Source organism: Mirounga angustirostris, unplaced genomic scaffold (genome assembly GCF_029215605.1).
Source record: "Mirounga angustirostris isolate CCGP_5_RB_7025 unplaced genomic scaffold, mMirAng1.0.hap1 SCAF_9, whole genome shotgun sequence".
Taxonomy (NCBI): domain Eukaryota; kingdom Metazoa; phylum Chordata; class Mammalia; order Carnivora; family Phocidae; genus Mirounga; species Mirounga angustirostris.
This window is the reverse complement of record NW_026991717.1, coordinates 47,044,065-47,065,694: the sequence shown is the minus strand read 5'-3', so window position 1 is coordinate 47,065,694 and position 21,630 is coordinate 47,044,065. Positions and strand designations below refer to the sequence as shown.

The following is a 21,630-nucleotide window of genomic DNA, read 5'->3' as shown; positions in this document are numbered from 1 at the left end:
TCGTATCTTACAGATGAGAAAATGAAGGCTTACTACGATCAAGCAACTTGCCCACAGGCGAGTGTGTGGCAGAGTTGGGATCAGAGTCAAATCCCTGCTTTTCCTTCACCGTGCTGGAGTTATTCTCACATACGCTTTTGAGCTTTTACTACTGTTGCCCGAAACGTGTGTTACTGTTTTGTATGCTTTAAAAATGTACGTACGTGGCTTCCTCGTTTGTATACCTTCTACAATTTGAGGTTTTCCCCCAAGTACACTTCCTGAGACTGATCTATTTGGAACCATGTAGATGTGGGTAATTCATTATAGTTTTGTAGTGCAGTGGCTTTATGTCTCCACTCCCCTGGTGAACCGTTAGGTGGTTTGCAGTTCGTCACTAGGAGCACCACTGCAACAATGAACATCTTTGTACACGTCTCCTTGTCCGTGTGTTCCAGAGTTTCTTCTGAGTATACACTTAGAAGTGGGTTTGGTGGCCCAAGGGCATCTTCAACTTCATGCATATTGCAGAATTGCTCTCCAAAGTGGTTTTAAATTTACAGTACCATCAGCAACCTGTGAGTTTCCATTTTCCACGTACTCCCCGACCCTTGATATTATTCAACCTTTAGATTTTTGCCCATTTGACATATAAGAAATAGAATTTCACTAATAATTGTAATGCAGTTGACCTCGTGCAGTTGACCATCTTTTCATGTTTACTAACCTTTAGATTTCCTCTTCTGTAAATTGCCTGCTCATATCCTCTGCATTTTAATTTTGTCCTATTGATTATAATAGGATATTGGTATTTTTAAAATCCAGACATTAGAGATATTTTGTGTTTTCTTATTACATAGTTTCATGTCTTAGTTTTGATATTTAAGTCTTTAAATAATTAGAATTTGTTTTGGTATATGATGTAGAGAGTAGGTGCTCTTTATCTGGTAGGACAGCCAATTGTTCCAGTAACATTTTTGACAGTCTGTTCTACTTCTATTGCTTGTGATGACATCATATACCAGTTAGATAGAGATCATATATCAGTTCATATATAAATGTGGTTGTAGACCTAGACTTGATTTAGTTCTATCAATTTCTCTGTCCAAACCAGCACCAATGCCATATATTTTTGTTATAATTACTTTCTAAATTATTTTTTGTTATCTGGTGTTTTTCTTCCTTATTTTTCCAATATTGTCTTGGCTATTTTTAGCCCTCTATTCTTCCATGAATTTTAGGATCAGTTTATCAAGTTCCATAAATACCCTATAGACATTTTGACTGGAATTGCATTGAATTTATGTATTATTCTGGATAGAACTGGCACCTTTAAAATATTGAATCTTATATCCATGAACATGATGTAGCTCTTTCTTCATAGGTCTGCTTTCTAAACTTATTTTTAAGTTTTATAATTTACTTGATATTAGTCATGTATATCTTTTGTTTGATATATTGTGGTAGTTATTACTGTTGTGAATGGTACATTTTAAAATTATATTTTCTAAAACAAATTATATTTTCTAATTGGCGACTACTAGGGTTTAGGAGTAACATTGACTTGTGTGTATGTTGATCTTGTATTCAGCAAACTCAGTAACTCTCTTATAACACAAGTAAATTTATGGATTATCTTGGATATTCTGTATAGATCAGGACTGTCAAATATGATAGCCACTAGCCACATGTGGCTACTTAAATTAAAATTAAATTTACATAAAATAAAAAATTTTTTTCTTCAGTCTTACTAGTCCCAGTTTGAGTGCTTAAGACCCATATGTATGACTTCTGGCTACATTGGACAGCATGGATATGGAGTTCTATTGGACTGGACTGGTATAGATAATATTTTAAAAATATTTTTAATATTTTTTTCTGAGAATATGAGAACTTTTCTTCCCTTCTTGACCTTAAATATTTAATTTCTTCTTATTACCATGGTTAAAACCTCTCTAGTACAAGGTTACTAGAAGCTATAATTGTAGCATTCTTGTTTTATTCCCAACTTTAAAGAATCTGCTTCTCATGTTTTACCATTAAGTGTGATAGCTCCTGTAGGCTTTTGGTAGACATTCTTGATTTGAGTAAGGAAGTTCCTGTCTACTCCTAATTTACTAAAACTTTCATTAGGAATGATTGTTGAATTATAAAAATATCTCTTCTATATTTATTGAGATAAGCATATGGGTTTCTCTTTTATCTGTTGATAAAGAAAATTACACTGACAAATATTTTTAGCATTAAATCATCCTTACATTCCTCAGATGAATTCCCATTAATCATGCAGCATTTAGTTTGCAATGTTTTATTAAGGATTTGGACTATAATTTCTTTTTATTATGTTGTCCTTCATCCAGTTTTATCACCGAGATTATATTAATGTCATGAAATGAAGTTCTTTCCCTCTTTTTATATTTTCTGAAACACTTTGCATGCCGTGATCGTGTAGTGGTTAGTACTCTGCGTTGTGAAACACTTTGCATAAAGTAAGGATTACCTATTCCTTGAGGATTACTTAGCATATGCGCTGAAAAAAAGAGAGGGAGAGAAAGAGGGGAGGGAGGGAGAAAGAGAGAGAGGTGTGTACAAGAAGATTTCTCTAAAATTTATGTCTAATTTAGATTCTCCATTCTTTTTCTTAATTTAAATTCAATTACCCAACATATAATTTATCATTAGTTTCAGAGTAGAGTTCAGTAATTCATCAGTTGCATGTAACACCCAGTGCTCATCACATCACATGCCCTCCTTAATGCCCATCACCCAGTTACCCCAAAGATACATATGTAGTGATCCTAAGGGGTACCTGCACCCCAATGTTTATAGCAGCAATGTCCACAATAGCCAAACTGTGGAAAGAGCCCAGATGTCCACTGACAAATGTATAGATAAAGAAGATGTGATACACACACACGCACACGCACACACACACAGACACACACACAGGAATATTACTCAGCCATCAAAAAGGTTGAAATCTCACCATTTACATCAACGTGGATGGAATGGGAAGGTGTTATGCTGCACGAGATAAGTCAATCAGAGAACGACAATTATCATATGGTTTCACTCATATGTGGAATATAAGAAACAGTGCAGAGGAGCATAGGGGAAGGGAGGGGAAACTGAATGGGAGGAAATCAGAGAGGGAGACAAACCATGAGAGACTCTTGACTATAGATTCTCTATTCTTAATTACACTTCAGCAGTTTATATTTTTTTCCTAGGAAACTATACTTTATTGTGTTTTCAAAAATAGTTTTTGAAAATTGCTACTTTCAAAATCAGTACAGTGAAAGCAGTAATTCTGAAATAATTTTTCATAGTATTTGCATGGGCTTTTAATATCTCTACTGTACCTGTGGTGATGTTCTCTTTCTAATTTTTTATGTGGTTTCTTTGTTTTTCACTCAGTAGTTTCTGCTTTGACCTTTCTTAATATTGTTCCATTAAGTTGATCAGGTTTCTTTATTTCTCCCTTTTCTCCTGTTCATTCTATTTTTAAGTATTTACGTTTGCATTAAAGAAATGTATTCTTGAGTTAACAAAGTTTAAAGTGAGTCAATATCTCTTTCCTTCTGAACAACAGAAAAACTTTTTAAGATCCTGACTGTAATCAACCACTCTGCCTTACGTGTCATTATTGTCTGATATTTAAATTCTACCCTCATTATTTTTATTATTGGTGTTTTTAATAGTGATCACTTATTTAAATTTACTATCATTTATCAGTTTATTTGCTAATTATTCTTGCATACATGCATCTCTTTTAGGTGCAGTTTCCTTCTTTGTGCAGTAAAAAAGTTTTCTTCAGGAAATTTTTCAGGGTGTGTGAGGGATAAACTTTCTCAGTCTTTGTTTGCCTGAGTTCTTCATTTCACTTCAAGTTTCAATGATTAGCTGATAAATTTTAGGTTGATGATTGGTTTTGCTTGGCATTTTGCAGGTGTCATCCCAATGACTCTTATTGCTGTTGACAAGTCTGTTGTTTGTCTAATTTTTGTTCTTAATCTGAATTTCTCTGATTACTATTAAGTTTCTCTATGTAGTACATGCACACACACACACACACACAGAAATACTCAGCCATTAAAAAAAAGGATGAGATCTTGCCTTTTTTAACAACACGGACAGACCTAGAAGTTATTATGCTAAATGAAATAAGTCAGACTGAGAAAGACAAATACCATATAATTTCACTCAAATGTGGAATCTAAAAACTATAACAAATTAATGAATAAATAAAAAGCAGAATCAGACCTGTAAATACAGAGGACAAACTGGGGTTGCCAGAAGGAAGGGGAGGGGATGGACAAAATGGGTGAAGGGGAGAGGGAGGTACAGGCTTGCAGTTATGGAATGAATAAATCGTGGGAATAAAAGGCACAACATAGGGAATATAGTCAATGGTATGGTAATAACATTGTATGGTGACACATCGTAGCCACACTTGTGGTGAGCATAGCATAACCTAAAGAGAAGTTGAATCACTATGTCATACACCTGAAACTAATGTAATATTGCATGTCAACTATACTGAAATTTTAAAAATTATAAAAACAACAACAACAAAAAGAGTTTCTCTTTCTTTTCCCCTGAAATTTCACTACAATATGACTAAGGGTTATTTTATCTTATTCGTAGTGCTCAAGATTCATTGTTTATTGGAATTTAAAGATTCACAATTTTTACCAATTCTGGAAGATTCTCAACTTTATTACTTTGCCTTTCCCCCAGTCTATTTTCTCCTTTTAGAATTCCTATTATATGTGCATATATGCCTGACTCTCACTTTTTTTCTTTATGTCTCTAGCCATTCTCTCATATCTGTATCTCTTAATCTCTCCATGATGAATTTTATGTAATTGCCTCAAACCTGTCTTCCAGTTCACTAATTCCTTACTCCATTGTATCTAATCTTTTATTTAACACACTCATTAAGTTTTTAGTTTCATTCCTATGTTTTCATTTCCAGAAGTTCTATTTGGTTCTTTTTAAAAATTGTTTTTCTTTTCTTAGGTGTTTATTTTTTTCATCTCTTTAACTCACTAAAGTCTAATATATTTATGGTATTTTATGATTATTCTGTCATCTTAAGTTTTGGGGGAGCTAATAATCCTGCTTATTTTACCTACTAAGTCTCATTGATGAAGGATCATTTCCTTTAGTGTTTTGTAAATTTGTATTGTGAACTCTTCAGGAAGGTTTGTTTTTCTCTGTGGGAATTCTATATGGCCTGAGCTGTGGAGTCATTCTTCTACAGCAGGTTTGCATTTGTTTCTGCTAGGTTGTCCAGGTATATCACCAACCAGAAATTATTACTGTGAAGTGGAAAACTGGAAAAGGAAGATTGATGAATGTGCATGCCCTGTTGAAGAGCACTCTCCCAGAAGAATGGCTCTCGGCTCCCTTTCCCCCACATGGGATTTGTGACCATGAATGACTAGGAAATCCCATGCTTTCTCCAAATGAAGCTGGTTCTCTTCGTGTCCTTAGAGCCTGAGTCAGGATCAGCTGAAGGAGGACTTTCCTATAGACTTCCCCTTAACAGCCCTGAACATGAAGGGCCAGACTAGCCCGGAAAATTTCAGAGTTCCAAAGAACTTGGGGAGAAAAGTCCATTTTGGGTCACTGATCTAAAGGCTACAGACACCTAAAGCCAAACAGAACTCTGCTTTTGATCCCTGAATTTGAATTTTGACTCAGAAAACTTGCCACTTTCATTGACTTTCAAAGAGGAAGTACTTTTGTTTTCTGCTTTCCAAAGTGGGTTTGGTTGGTTTTTCTTTAGTGACAAAGCCCATTGCAACATGTTCCCATTACTTGACAAGAAAGGAGAACATAGAAATGAGAGCAGAAGTTGGCTCCTCTTTACTCATCAGCCTTGTGATGAAGATACCACATAAAATGAGGGACCATGAGGAAGAGAATCCTCATAAAAGTGAGATAACTGATAGATCTGATTGAAATGCTAAAACAGCCCAACAATGAAGACTACTCTGTACATCTAGTGGGCACCTTATTTCATGTCTGAGGTAGGATTGCTAAGGCCACTGAACCCACAAAGCAAAGCAAATTCTTTAAAAGAAAATATGCCAACGAAATTTTCCCCCCTCTTGATAGATTGAGTGATCATGCTAAGACACACAGTCCTGGCTTGGCCAGGCAAGACCAAAAAGGACCCGAGGGCCTAGTCTTTCTCAGCCTAGAATCAGCCCACATACATTAGTCTCTGTTTTGAAGTTTAGATTTTCTTAGGAGGAAACCTCCCGAAAAACCTATGCCTCTATCAACAGGTAAGTGGTTAAAGAAATTGGGGTGCATGCTTACAATGGACACCTATGTAGCCACTAAAGATAATGAGGCCAATTTTTATATGCTGATATGAAACGATTCATTAAACTATCAAATTTTAAAAAGCAGGCAGAAAATGATATGTATAAAATACTCCAACTTTATAAACACACACATACAATTTTTGACAGGATATACCAGAAAGTATTGATATTAGTTTCTGTAAAGAATAAAATATAAAATCTGGGATAGAAAAGAGACAAATTTCTTATATTTTATTGTATACCTTTTGTAATTAAAAAAATCTTATGTATTTATGTACATTTTCTTCCCTCCTCTGCTCCCCCTAAAAGAGCTCACTTAGCAGAATTTCTCCTTTCCAAGTAGGGAGTTGCTCAAAATGTGTTCTAAAGAACACTAGTTCCATGAGATGCAAATACAAATTTTGAAAGAGAATATACTGACCTTCCCAAATATGTTTGGAAAACACTGGGTTAAACCAAGTTAGGCAGTTTTTTTCAACTATAGGACTTGTCAGAGCTTTTATTGTTCACTATAAACTAAGAGGGGAATAGAATATATTGATGTCCCCAGACTCACTTGACCACAAATCCCTTCCTTAAATTTTAATTCCATTAGAGTTAACATACAGTTATAACTGTATGTTATATAGCAATATAACATACAGTGTTATATTGATTTCAGGTGTACAATATAGTGATTCAAAATTCTCTACATTACTCAGTGCTCATCAAGATGAGTGTACTCTTAATCCCCTTCACCTATTTCAACCATCCTCCCACCCACCTCCCCACTGGTAACCACCAGTCTGTTCTCTAGAGTTAAAACTCTGTTTCTTGGTTTGTCTCTGTTTTTCCTTTATTCGTGTGTCTTGTTTCTTAAATTCCACATATGAGTGAAATCATATGGTATTTATCTTTCTCTGACTTATTTTGCTTAGTATTATACTCTCTAGATCCATCCATGTTGTTGCAAATGGCAAGATTTCTTCCTTTTTATGGCTGAATAATATTCCATTGTACATATCTTCTTTATCCATTCATCTATCATTAAACACTAGGCTGCTCCTATAATTTGACCATTGTAAATTATGCTGCAATAAACATAGGGGTGTGTATATCCTCTCGAATTAGTGTTTTCATATTCTTTGAGTAAATACCTGGTAATATGATTACTGGATTATATGGTAGTTATATTTTTAATTTTTTGAGGAATATCCATACTGTTTTCCACAGTGGCTGCACTAGCTTGCATTCCCACCAACAGCACACAAGGGTTCCTACTTCTCCACATCCTCGCCAATACTTGTTATGTCTTGTGTTTTTAATTTTAGCCATTCTGAAAGGTGTAAGGTGATATCTCATTGTAGTTTTGATTTTTATTTCCCTGGTGTTGAGTGATGTTGAGCATGTTTTCATGTGTCTGTTGGCCATCTGTATGTCTTCTTTGGAGAAAAATTGGAATGACGCAGAGAAGATTAACACAGCTGCTGCACAAATCCCTTTTTTTGAGGAGCATCTCATGGAACTGATGATCTATGGAACATACTTTGGGAATTGCAGGGCCTAGAATGAATCTAAGAAACTAATCAGCCCCCAATTCCTCTGTCTCCAGGGTTCTTCCAAACTGAAAGTGACCCAAGGTGTACTTAACATTGTTAGACCACTCTAAATAAAGGGAGAGCTGTCTTGAGCAACCCCCATCCACATTCAGCATAATCAGACCATGGTTATCCTAATATGAACACTGACACCTTAATAATAAATAAATAATGCTTAATAAATAATAAATAAATGCTTAATTAGTTCCTTATTCTGGCGCTGGGATCATGATCAAGTTCTTGTCCAAGCTAGCATTATTTGGATGAGTTGAGGGATGTGAATGCCTGATGTAGGTCAGAAAAGAAGAGCGTTGTTCTTTTTAGCTTGTGAGAAATAATGGTGTTTAATCACCTTATATTTCTGAGGCCCAATTTTGTTCTTGGTACTTCTTTCTACTCAGAGAGCTCTGAGGTTGGCCATCTGCCCATTCACCTGGTTCTCAAACCTTGGATTCCTGTTTTTATGAGCCTGCCCTAATATCATCTCCTTGCAAGTACAGCTGGTTCTTGAGTGGTGATTGATCTTATCCTGATGTTCTCTCAGGCTGCGTGCCACCAAATACTTTATTTTTAACCAAAACGTCCCAGTTTCAGTCTTGGGTTTTTTTTGTGACTATTTTGTTATGACTGAGAAAATTTTATTTTCCAATTGAAAAACTAGCTGACTGGAAAGCCATACATAAATATGCATTCTGCCCTAATAAAGGGAACAAGCAGACCCACCGAAACAGTAGCGGTTGTCAGAAGAGGAACACAGAACTAGGAATCCGAAAACCTGGCTCCAGGTTCAGATTCTGCCACTTATTATCTGTATGAATTTTGTCGAATTATCCAGTCTTCCACTTTTTAAGTCTTTACTTTAATTCCAGTTAGTTAACATACAGTGCAACATGAGTTTCAGGTGCACAATACAGTGATTCAACACTTCTGCACAATACCGGGTCTTAATCACAAGTGCACTCCTTAATCCCCCTCACCTATGTCACCCATCCCCCCACCCGCCTCCCCTCTGGTAACCATCAGTTTGTTCTCTAGAGTTAAGAGTCTGTTTCTGGGTTGTCTCTTTCCAGTCTTCCACTTTTGAAATGTAGATTAAACGTTGGCAGGTAATGTACGTGACAGTGTGGTATACATGCTATGTTCACTTATCCAGTGGTCAGAATTATGTGTAGTCAAACCGGGGCCCCATCGTTGACCACCCGTGAGAGTGTGAGAAATTCTCTTAACCTCCCTAAAAACTTCGTTCCCTCATTTGTGAAATGGAGGAAGTAAGAGGACCTGACACACAGGGCTGTTGTGCGGACCAATGGGCTAATGTATGGAAAGTGCTTAGCTCATAAAAAGCACTCAATAAACATTAGTTGTTGTTGTGACTATTATCGTTATGTCTTCCAACGGCTATAGTCACATCAACTGAGTAGATATATGAGAGGTAGGATGTGGGGCTTCTGGTAACATATACCTACAGCCTGGGCTGGAGGGCCAAGGTTTGCCGAGAATATGCTGGCAGATTGGCATTTGTTCTCCTTCCTCTCCCATTACAAAAAGCAAGATGTTTATAGGAGGAGGGGAACCTCTGGCAAAGCCCCAAAGTGACTCCCGCCTCAAGAAAGGGGACTGGGTTTTTGGTCTCCCTATCACTGCCACCTTAGATGAAGTCATGCCCGTGGTCAGTCCTTTATTTGAAGGTCTCCACAGATTCTCCTTCCAGGAACTGAGAGGCTGGGCTACCTCTCATCCCAGAGATGTTATCACCACACCATCGGTGGGGCCAACAAGTCCCTGGCACCAAAAGCTAAATGGCTTTCTCTTCCCAGGACTTCAGATGGGAGTCAGTAGCCCCAAAGCTTATTGAGATGAGGCAGGTCATGTATATGAGTGAAGTGGACAGTGTATGTCCTGTCTTAGGATGCATCTGCCACCCAGGCTCTCTCCACTGTGGCCAGGTAGGAATTGGGTGGGTTTTTATCAGATTTTCAAGTTTTTCAAAAATGGTCAGAAATCAAAAGTTCTATGCAATGTTTCTCTTTTTAAATACTGGCAACATTTTCTAAAATAATAATGATAAAAAAAAAGCACCGTGTAGGCCAAACAAACATATCTCTGAGTCAATCCATCCCACTCATAAGCTGTCTTCAGCCATGGACCACCAGTTTGTGACTCTGCTCTAAGGTGTCCTTAACCGCATTCTACACAGACAAAATATGCTCACCAGAATAGGGAAAATGGAGAGACCATGAGGGTCTTAGCCTTCTGTTCAATATCATCTGTTTATAAGAGGCCTGGCTATGGGAAATCTAATTCCTGCATGCGAGATTGTTGTCCTTTTCTTTTCCTGTCCTAACACCTGGCAAAACTGATTGAGGCAATAGTGTGAAAACCATTTTTTTAAAAGATTTTATTTATTTATTTGAGAGAGAGAGAGCAGGAACAGGGAGAGGGGCAGAGGGAGAGACAGACTTCCCGCCGAACAGGGAGCCCAACAGAGAGCTCAATCCCAGGACCCTGGGATCACCACCTGAGCCAAAGGCAAACGCTTAACAGACTGAGCCACCCAGTTGCCCCATGTGAAAACCATTTTTATTTCAGGCAGTATCAGAAGAGAAATCTTGATCTCATGTAATTTTTTTTTAAAGATTTTATTTATTTATTTGAGAGAGAGTGAGAGCTAGAGAGAGAGAGCACACACAGAAGGAGAGGGAGAGGGAGAAGCAGACTCCCCGCGGAGCAGGGAGCCCGACACGGGACTCGATCCCAGCACCCTGGGATCATGACCTGAGCCGAAGGCAGACACTTAACTGGCTGAGCCACCCAGGCGCCCTGATATCATGTAATTTTAATCAAGTTTCTCATGAGGCCAATCTGTCATGTGCATATATTAATATACCTCAGATTTAATAGTATTATGTCAGATGATTCAAGAATTTGGGGAGACTTAAATGTCAAAATAACCATCATCTAGTTAATAAGGCAAAATTACAAAATCACATCTTCATGTACACTTTCCCTAGGCATAAATGCTTAAGGCATTTTTTTAATAACAAGCCTACAATATTAAATAACAGTACCACCCTTCATCCATACTTTTCCTACCAGTCTGTGAGCTCTCAGAGGACTTGGGTCTGATTTTTTTTGCATCCCTGCTACTATTGGGCATCATGCATGGCACTGAGAATTTTTTAATGTACCTATATATGGAGGAATAAATGAAGAGTGGAAGGAATGGCTGGATGAATGCCAAATTCCAATGAGGGCTACTTGTAGAATTGAGGATCTTAGTTTCCTCCAATTTTGCTTTTTGAAAGACAGACTCATAAAGCACAAATCTGGACAAACTACTTATTTGGCTCCTGCACAGTTGAGGGCAGTTTAGTTTAAGTGAAAAAGCAGAATCTTTGGACCCAAATGTTAATTTTAGTTTCCAAAAGATCTTTTCACTAGCTGTATGTCCTCCAGCAAATTACTTATCCCAAGGTTTCTTTGGATGAAAACAGCAGAGTTTTCCTCCCCCTCAAGTTATTATGTGGACTAAAAGAGAGTATTTGTAATGTGTGTGTGTGTGTGTGTGTAAACAAATCAGTTTATTTAAACCCAAAACAAATCAGTTTATTTAAAATACAAATGTTGCCCCAGATATACTCTTTTAATGCTGACTTCTGTCTGGTGAGCATTTACATTGAATGACAAATTTTCTACTGAAGGATATTTTTCATTTAAAATACACTGCTTACCTACTTCTAAGAAGACCGGCAGCAACGTACAAGGTCAACAGCCATACATGACTCACATTCTTGGGTCCCATTGCTGCTGCCCACGTGACCCCCAGCAACCATGCCGCAGACTGGCACTACCGGATTAAAGCATACTAACTTTCTAGAAAAGTTTTCAGGAGAAGAGAAATAAATACTAGCCAAGTGACCTTGGAAGCCACTGGGGCATTTTATTCTCAGTGGCCACTTGAGTTACTTCTTTGGCTCTGGTTAAAGGGACAAGCGGGAGTGGGGGAAATGCTTGGCTTCTCGGGTCCTGGTGTTGAGAACAGATATGAGTGCTAGAAGTCCCCAAACATTGGCTAGTGCCGCCAGAAGTCTGTTTGATTCGTGAGTGTGGTTCATCTGTGCCGAAGAGGCCCGCCCCATGATTATCTCAGCCTATTCGCTTCCAGGGCCAGGCAGGTTTGGTCAGCATTAGGGGCATGAGTGTGCCGGCTGCTGCTGACCACAGAGTTGGGAGACACTCTGAGAAAAGGAGCGAGCCAAAAAGAACAAGAGGAAAGGGTCTGATGGGCTTTCTGGTCTAGTATTCTCCTGGTGAGAGTTCAGTTATCTAGTGGAAGCTGTCTGTGCAGGGGGAGCTAGAAGGCAAGCAAATATTACTCAGTGAAATCGATCTTGCGTAAACCGAAAAGCTGTGCTTCATCACCCCCGTCTCACTGACCTCTGAGAAAGGAGGCAAATGGGGCTGAAGAGGATGTTTCCCTAGGTCATTGGAAGCTTTGGTGAAAAAGCACAAGTGTTGGGTATTTTTCTGAACCAGAGTGACCACATGTGTTGTCACCAGAAAATGCACTTGTCTTGGCGCAAAATCCCAGAATTACAGGAAGATTCCCAAATGAGCTTCATCCTCAGTCCTTTCTCCGCAGCCCAATGCATCTGGTTTACAGTGCGGGTAGGGTAGATGGGTAAGAGACAGCTGTTGGGTCTCCAAGTCCTTCAACACTCCCGGACAGCCCTTCACTTGTAGCGTGCAGATTGGGAAAACTGGTGTCCCAACCCCACATTCCGTGGGACCTCACTGGTCTCCCTGAATATTGCCATGAATTCTTGGGGGTGTTGGTTGTCTTGGATGACCTCTCACTCCATCCAGTGTGTAATGGTTAAAAGCGCAGGCCTCCGAATAAGACAGACCTGGGATCAAATCCAGGTTCTGTCTCCTTTGTTTTTATTACATAACCCTGGAGAACTTGCTTGGCCTCTCTCAGCCTCCATTTGCTCATCCATAAAGTGGAGATAGTGATCCTGTCCTCTTCTCCCAGGGTGAGTGGACATTGGTAGGATGAAGTGATACAGGTAAAGCACTTCGCCTGGGAGCGGGCACAGAGAGTGTCCCCGGTGTTTGTATTTTTTACCCATACTGCCCTAAACAGATGAGTACAGACACTAAACATTTCATGCAGCCTTAGCTCTGAAGTCCATGACAGTACTGGCCAAGAAGCCCTTTCAACTGTTCTTTCAGTATCCATTAATTCTGACAACACTGAACTACAGAAGGCATGTACTATACAAGACATGTTATCCTTTCCTTCTTTGGACAATGTCTGATGAGCACAGAGAATCACAGACCCCTTGCAATAATCACAAGGTCCCCTGGTGATCCCTGGTCTCACGTTGCATGCATTTGCAAACATTTTCTAAAGAATCTTTGGCCTTTATTAACTACTGCTTTCCCAAAGGGCTCAGTTTTTACATACTGACTAAAGAGATACGTGTTCAGTGTCTATTATACACTGTGTACCGTGTTAAGAACATCTTAGTTTGCACTTTAAAGGAAGTAACAGATACCCAAGAGATTTGAGAATGGTCAAATGAAATAAAATCTGTGGGCTTATGATTCTCCCCATCCCAGCATTTGTTTGTGATAATCACTTTACCTCTTTAGGTTTTATATTGTGTCCAGTAATCAGCTTGTCATAGCGGTCATGGCTCAACTGGGAACTTCCCAGCAGCCCAGCTGAGATTTCTTAAAAATTACAGCTCCCATTTCTCACATCCTATCCCCTGTTTCTATTGAAAAGAAATTTACACAGGGTTTTTTCCCCCCTGCTTATGTTTAGATATTTTAAGATTTTATTTTTTATTTATTTGACAGAGAGAGACACAGCGAGAGAGGGAACACAAGCAGGGGGAGTGGGAGAGGGAGAAGCAGGCTCCCCGCTGAGCAGGGAGCCCGATGCAGGGCTTGATCCCAGGACCCTGGGATCATGACCTGAGCCGAAGGCAGACGCTTAACGACTGAGCCACCCAGGTGCCCCTATGTTTAGATATTTTAATATATTCCATCAGATATTGTTTGAGGATGGAATATAAAGAAGCATGAGCTGCCGCAGTGGACATTACAGTCTTGGTAGGGTGATCCGAGGCAAGGTGTTATGTAACGAAATACTGTTGTAAAGACATAGCAGAAGAAGCAGAAGAGGTCTCTGAGGGCTTAAGTTGTCAAAGGAAAGCCCCACAGAAAAGGTAGGATTTTAGGTCAGTGTCAAGAATACATTGAGTTTGGTTGCAGAAAGGGACAGACAGAGAAGGGACATTCTGCTAGAAGGTAGAGAGCATGAGCTGGTGTGCAGGGTGGGAACGAGTGTCATGAGCTCAAAGGACTCAAAGTGACTGGGATGCCAGGGTGGCTGATGCAGATTTATGCTGGAGAATACTGGGCATAAAGTGGATGGGGTCACGAGGCAAGACCCTGGAGAGCTCTGAGTACCAGGGGGAGGGGCTTGTGCTGCCATTTCCCGAGTAATGGTTGGGGGAGCAGTGTGATGAGTCGTGCTCCCTCTGGCATGGTCACTGAGTGGGGAGACCCTGGGGGTGGGGATGCTGGTTGGGGGCTGCAGAAAAGCCTCCAAATATTTGGGAATGGCTAGCTATGGGTGGTAAAGGGAGAGAAGAGGAAGGAATACCAAATGATTCCAGAATGTTTGCCCTGGGTGATTGAGAATGACTAGTCACCAGTCAGTCTTTCGGAGGAATTCTGCCTTTCAAATGTCCTTCTTGCTTTTCCACGGAAATTCTTTCTCCCGTTCCTACCATGCATGGCACCTGAGAAGAGCAACAGTATTTGCCCTCTCCTCTTTTCTAGTGTGGCTTTCCCACCAAAAGTGTTAAAACCTCACCAACTATGAAAGGACCTAGCTTTGGAGAGGAATCACGAGTAGGCAAAACAACCTGAAGCTCTTGTCAGCTTCCCACTTCCCCTCTTCTGCAAATTTTGATCCTATGACTAGGAATGAAACAGCAACTATTTCTAGTATCTGTCACAGATGTGGTTTTCTCCCTGTTTTTATTGCCAGTCAGTGAGTCAGCAGTTAAGTTCATGAGTCCCTTTGTCTTAACATATTCACCCTAAAGTGGGGGTTTCCTTTTGAGTTTATACTAAAAGCAACAATATCCTGCACTTGCCATTGCCCTTTGTTCTTTAAATAGTGCTTTCATTATTGTTTCCCATTTGAACCTTTACTAAACTACCCTACAAAACAAGCCTGGCTGGTATCATTATTATCCTTTAATAGGTGATCAAGCTGATACTGAGAAGTGTCATTTACACAGACACCGGCTGTCATACCTGGAAAGAGCACCTCGAATCTCGTTATTTAGTTCCCTCCAATACACTAGATGCTGTTACAGAGACAAAGACGTTTCATACAGAATCTTGAGTACCTTATAAAATTGGGAAAACCGGGCATAGATACGTACACAGTTAAAGTACATCCTGTGCCTGAGTACCCCACTAGATGGCAATAGAAGCAATGAGCAGAAGGTACAGGATGACTTACCCCGTCGTAATGTGATGCACGAATATGGGAGGATTGTGTCCATTTCTGGGTTCTGTGTTTTAAGAGGGATGCTGACAACCCAGAGCTTGACCGGGTGAAACTCACCAGGAATCAAAGATGAAGGGACAGGCATCCAGGAAAGAGAACTCAGAGAGGACCTCACACTCCCCCCGTTTATTGGAAGGCCTGGCATGTGGAAGAGGCTTATGCTTTATGTCCCCGAGAATGGGCCTAACAGACAGAAATTACAGGAGAGAGGATTCCAACTTCATGTAAGGAAAGACTCCCTAGCCACTGGAACAATAAAAAATATAAAGAACAAGCTGCCCGATGTGGTAATGAGCTCCCTATGTCTCACGGTAATCCAACACAGACCAGATGAACACCTATTTAGGATGTTGTAGGGAAAATGCCTATATCTATCAGACCAAGTATGTTTGCCATTGAGTTCAGGACCAGTGTAGTGTTGAGGCTGAGGAGAGAGCATTGTGCTGGGTTTGAGACCACAGGCTCTGGAGACTCCATGGTGCTCACCCTTGGAACCCATCCACGGGGCTGTGAAGAAGCCAGGCCACATGGAGAGGCCATTTGTAGGTGCTTTGGCCAACACTCCAGCCAAGGCATCAGCTGACAGCCAATATCAACCACTAAACACATGAACGTGTTAGCCTTCAGATCATTCTAATCCTCCAACTTTGAACCATCACACTTGATACCAAATGGAGCTGAGATGAGATGCTCTGCCCAGCCTTGCCCAAATTCCAGATTCGCAAGCAAAATAAATGTTATCATTTTAAGCCACTAAGTTTGGGGGGTAGTTATGTAGTGCTGGGTAACTGGGACACAATGTTTGTGCGATATTCTAAATTGCCACCAATCTTCAAGGCAACTTACAGGTGCTGAGTCAAGTAGAAGGTGGTCTTATTTGCAGAAAGGGGGTTGGTGGGTTGGGCTGATGAGAGAAGAGAAAGTTTGGTGAAGCTATTGGGCGAATATGAATGAGAGATGAATGAGGAGCTTTGGGGGCACAGTGAAGGGCACAGTGAGAACTAGATCCATGATTGGTAATAACCTCCCTCCCCTACATGGTTCTGTGAGTTTTCTAACTCCCCTGGAGAAGGAAGCTAAATTGAGCAGATGCCAGATCCTGACAAAAAGGTGGAAGAGAACTTGGAGGTGTGTAGATGGCCGGCACAGGAGGAGGGGGTGGTGGACTTGGGAAACACAACACCTAAGGAAACAGAATGAAACAAAGTAGGCCAGCATATTGTTTGCTGTTGGTCTGGAAAGGAATCTTAGAGATTGTTTTCTAGATAAGGAGACCAAGATCCGGCACTTGGAAAACAACTAAGCACCAATTGTATAGTACGGACGGTACAGTTGAATTTCAGAGAACACAGGTTAGGTGTGGCGAGAGTATGAATGGGTGATGGGCCCACAACAGCTTTCCAGATAGTGGGACCAGAAAATTGAGACAAGCTGGATATGATAATAGGCTCTTTCTGTACGTAAGAAGGGGAAAGGTTGGGCAGTTTGTTTAAAGGTTAGGGCAGGGAATCATGTTGGAAATTCTCTCAGTAATACCATGAAGGACAGTTCTCTCATTTTGGAAGGGGAAGAATTACACTGGGCACAAAGAAGAAAACCAGAGTGGGTGACAATTACACAGCGATCTGGCCGTGGTACTTCAGGATATCCAAGCTCTGCCTCCCTGGTGCTTGGATGCAGGTGGGAAGAGGCAGGCAAGGGATGATACCAGAAGGTGGTATCATCATCACCTCACTGCCTTTCTGGCTATAATAAATATATTTTAAAATTAAAAAGCAATGATGTGAATCTGGGCTGAAATCTTCCGAGTGGCAATTTCAAATGAGGGTCACTGGAGTCCCCACACTGTTCATTTCTCCTCCTTCCTTTCCTGTAGAGCACTGCATTAGTCATCCTCCTGAGGAAAGAATAAAAAAACAATTTCAGCATGTAGGGTGGAAGAAGAGAGTGTTAATCATTGTGAAATTTGACAGCGGGGAGGCCTCCCCGAACCCGCCGGGGCCATTTAAAGCTTTTCTGCCCCCTCTAGACTAGCACAGGCGCACGTGCATCAGACCTCAAAAGAGGGAAGACGCTTACATAGTAGGAAGCAGTAATACGTCAGGACTGGCCCGTGTCTGGATGTGTCTCCTCTTACCCCCAGTTGTCTAGATCAGGTCATGTCAGCTGTCAGTAAGATTTCATTCCTCTTTTCAGAAGATGCAGTCAAAATGCCAGTTAGCGTAGAAGTTGTGCATGGTTCGCTTAATTGGCTTGAAATTAAAAAGAAAGACACCAGTGTGGTGGTGGTATTCATTCAGATAGTTACTAAAATAGATAGGGATTCTAGAAAAAAAATTAGGTCCTGTCTAAGTGGAATTGATAGGCCATGAAATGGACCCAGGTGGTATTTTTGAATAGGGAAAAGGGAACATGTTACTACTACCCCTTTAGTTAAGATTCCCTGTGGGGTCTGGGGCCCAGCCTGTGCATGTGTGTTGTGTGTAGCCCAAGGGCTCCCCTCAAGATGTCAAGCCCACCTACTTAACCCTACTGTCTAGCAAGTGGAACTAAGATGAGGCAATACGTCTTAGAACTGGGGATTACAGAAGCTGTTGAAAGATCAAGATAATTTCTCTGCTTTCAGGGAGGAATAATCTAAAATCATTCTATATGTATTAAATTATTGTTCATAAATTATATTTCTGTGAAAGATCTCACAGAGGCACCCGGGGGAAGCTATTTAGAATTAATTCATCGCTGTCAGGAAATTGTTCACATGTAACCTCTCATACTTCAGACTCAGATTTCCCTTTTCATCCTTTCGTGGAGAGACACACAGTGGCTGGTTATTATCTTCCTGATAAGAAGCATCCACCTTCTTAATCTCTTTTTCCTTACGTATATTTGCTTCTGAAACCTTTCCTTATATGCCCTTAAACAATATTCATTGCCTGATGTTGAGCCCTTCCTGAAATCGGTTGCTCTTTCATTATGAAACCCAAGCTGGGCTGTGTATTCTGGAAAAAGTTTGGCCAATTCAACACACAAAGAGCTATGATTTAATGATCCCATGTTCCAGAACTCACTCCTCCAGGACCACACTCACTCTTTAAACCACAGCATGAGGATGGCTGATGGCCATTTATTGTCTTGTTACTTTCCTACCAGACTTGCACGTGACTATTCTGTCTTTCCCAATAACACTCAGTCCCTCACCAAATGTTTCCTTCATGGCCAGGATTAAATGCTTTTGACTGGTTGTTCAATGAGTATATAGGACCCATTTTCTAAACATTAGGAACTACATGGTGCTACAGTCAAAATGTTTGTGTCGCCCCCCGCCCTGCCCCAAAATTCATTTGCTAAAAACCTAATGCCCACAGTGATGGCATTAGAGGTGGGCCTTTGCGAGGTGACTAGGTCATGAGGGTGGAGCCCTCATGAATGGGATTAGCACCCTTTTAGAAGACTTTCAAGAGAGCTCGCTTGCCCCTTCTGCTCTGTGAGGATGCAACAGAGAAGTCTGCAACCCGGAAGAGCACCCTCACCCAACCACGCCGGCATCCTGATCTTGGACCTCCAGCCTCCAGAACTATGAGAAATAAATATCCATTGTGTATAAGCCACCCAGTCTGTGGTATTTTATAGTGGTACAAAGAGACTAAAACACATGGTTAAAAAGAAAAAAAAAGATAAGCAATGAAAAGTTTTCTTCCAGCCCTGGCCATCTAGCTGCCCCTCGCCCCCACCAGAGTCCAACCCCATCTCCTACTCTTTTAGGTTCATAAAGACGGCTCATGCATATAAAAAGAAATACATATAGCGTGTTTTGAATACAGTTGGCAGTGTGCCTTAACACTGCTCTGCATCTTTTCTTAAAAATTAAGAATACCTATGGGGGCTCTTTCCCTCTGGGACACACAGACCTCCCTCATTCTATGATATAGCAGCAGAGCACTCTGCTGAAGGGATGTACCATGAGATATTCATCCCAACCATTTCTGAATACTGCTCCCATTCTCCACAGTACCCTCTACAGCTGAAGACTGTGGAAGACTCACGATCGCACTTCTTCACTATACACCTGTTTGCACAGTGCTTCCTGTGAGCACGGCTCCGTGCTTGGTGCCAGAGGGAGTACAAGCAGCAGTGAGTTTGGCAGTCTCTGCTCCCTCGGGAAGGACAGCCTCCACAGGGACAAAAGACACGGGGATGAGGAGGGCTTGATTGCCAAGTCTCTCCCCCTCCCAGTTTGCCTCTCTTTGCTTGCACATCAGGCCCTCTTTCCCATGGCCTTGTATGTGGAACCCGTGGCCCTTCCACGTGTCGGATGTGCATCTGATTGTGAGCCCGAAACGGCTTGCGCTGGGAACTTCTAGAGCAGAGCTTGCCCGCTCCCCTCCAGGGGCCAGGAAGGAGAACCACAGGAGTGCAGGGAAGTGACTGAGCCCACACAGGCTCTGTTTAAAGGGAGCGGCCGACCCCTACTCTGCCCCAGGATATTATTTCCTTGAGGCTGCTAGATCTTCTGATTGATTAAAAGGAACCAGCGGGTAAAAAATACATGGGATCTTTCTGTGTTATTTCTTACAACCTCAAGGGAATCTACCACTGCCTCAAAATAAAAAGTTTGATTTAAACTAAGAGCCAGAACCCTGGATCAGTGTGTAAAACTACCCGATTGACAAGTGGGGAAAGAATAACAGTGCCGGCATCCAGCAAAACTCATCTGTAAGCCATTTTGCTATCTGGGCTTGGCTGGATCCTTATAATTTGATTTGCATGAAGTCGGAGGCAGCCCAATCCGTGCATTTGCTTTAAACATATTTCTTTTTTTTTTTTTAAAGATTTATTTATTTATTTGAGAGAGCGAGAATGAGAGAGAGTACCTGAGAGGGGGGAGGGTCAGAGGGAGAAGCAGGCTCCTCGCTGAGCAGGGAGCCTGATACGGGACTCGATCCCGGGACTCCAGGATCATGACCCGAGCCGAAGGCAGTTGCTTAACCAACTGAGCCACCCAGGCGCCCCGCTTTAAACATATTTCTTATTCCTGCGACTTTCCATTGTCTTCGACAGTGGCCTTCTCCACTTAGTTACTGAGCTTCCTCTCATTCCAGGTCCTTGGATGTGGCTCTGTCGCCCAAGCTGTCCTCAGTCGAGGTCTCTTTGGAGGAATTGTCACTATCAATGTTGGATTTGCCATGGCAGTTGTAATGGCCATTTATGTGACTGGGGGTGTCTCTGGTAAGTAATAGAAATAATAGTAGCTGTTCATTCAGCCATTCCAATGTGCTAGAACAGTGTTGGGGGCTTCACATACCCCAGTTTATTTGGATCCCAACAACCCTGCAAGAATATGTATTTAATTCTGTTTTTATAGATGTTAAAATCAAAATGGCCAACAAACAGTAAGTGACTTGTGCAAAAGCAACATTTAGCAAGAGACAAGAGATGAGGGTTAGGATTCATAACTGGCTGATTCTTTTTTTTTTTTAAGATTTTATTTATTTATTTGAGTGAGCATGAATGGAGTGAGGAGCAGAGGGAAAGGGGAAAGCAGACTCCTTGCTGAGCAGGGAGCCCAATGAGGGGCTCGATCCCAGGACCCTGAGATCATGAGCTGAGCCCAAAGCAGACACTTAACCCACTGAGCCACCCAGGCACCCCTGACCTGGCTGATTCTTAAATCGAACCACTGCATCCTGTTCTTCATCCATCAGTATGATCTTTCGCCTATTTCTACCCCATGCTTGGAAGTCATTCCCAGAGACCCTGTGCAGAGCCCAGTGAAGATCACTCCAACAGAGACAAGTCCCTGGACCTTTACCCACAACAATCAGAAAAGTCTAGGCCACTTGCAAAATGGCTGGTGCTTTCGTGGAAGTGCAGGTCTCATCGAGCAGTGCTCTTGGTCGAATTCTGCCCCGAGTGGGGGGCTGATTAGAACCCATTCACAAAGTTCTGAGAAGCAAAATGAAATGATGCTACTTAATGCAGTCTGGGAACTCAGGAGAGGTCTGTGGAAATGATGCAGTTCTCAAAGGTGCTCAGAATCTTTCAGCAGCCCGGTCAGAACACTAAGGCAAGCCTGCTGAGCCTGAGGGAAGAAAGGGAAGCCCGCGCGGGGCCCTGTGCGGTCTTGCTGTGCATA

At 41.3% G+C, this 21,630-nt stretch overlaps 2 protein-coding genes across 6 annotated transcripts in view; one reads left to right on the top strand and one right to left on the bottom strand.

Annotated features, from left to right (window-relative positions):
• Positions 1-21,630, top strand: part of AQP9 (aquaporin 9) — a 95,151-nt gene that overhangs the window by 57,627 nt on the left and 15,894 nt on the right. For both annotated transcript variants that reach the window (XM_054513521.2, XM_054513520.2), the window contains exon 2: positions 20,597-20,723. In XM_054513521.2, the coding sequence (XP_054369496.1) occupies positions 20,681-20,723 (43 nt within the window). In that variant the 5' untranslated portion in view covers positions 20,597-20,680. The remainder of the gene's footprint in view (positions 1-20,596; positions 20,724-21,630) is intronic.
• The window catches only part of LOC135361573 (uncharacterized), a 134,600-nt gene continuing 123,067 nt past the window's right edge, over positions 10,098-21,630 (bottom strand). For 2 of the 4 annotated variants that reach the window (XM_064570413.1, XM_064570414.1), the window contains one exon: positions 10,098-17,394. In XM_064570413.1, the coding sequence (XP_064426483.1) occupies positions 17,383-17,394 (12 nt within the window). In that variant the 3' untranslated portion in view covers positions 10,098-17,382. The remainder of the gene's footprint in view (positions 17,395-21,630) is intronic. The other 2 variants (XR_010405009.1, XR_010405008.1) reach the window with 2 other exon arrangements.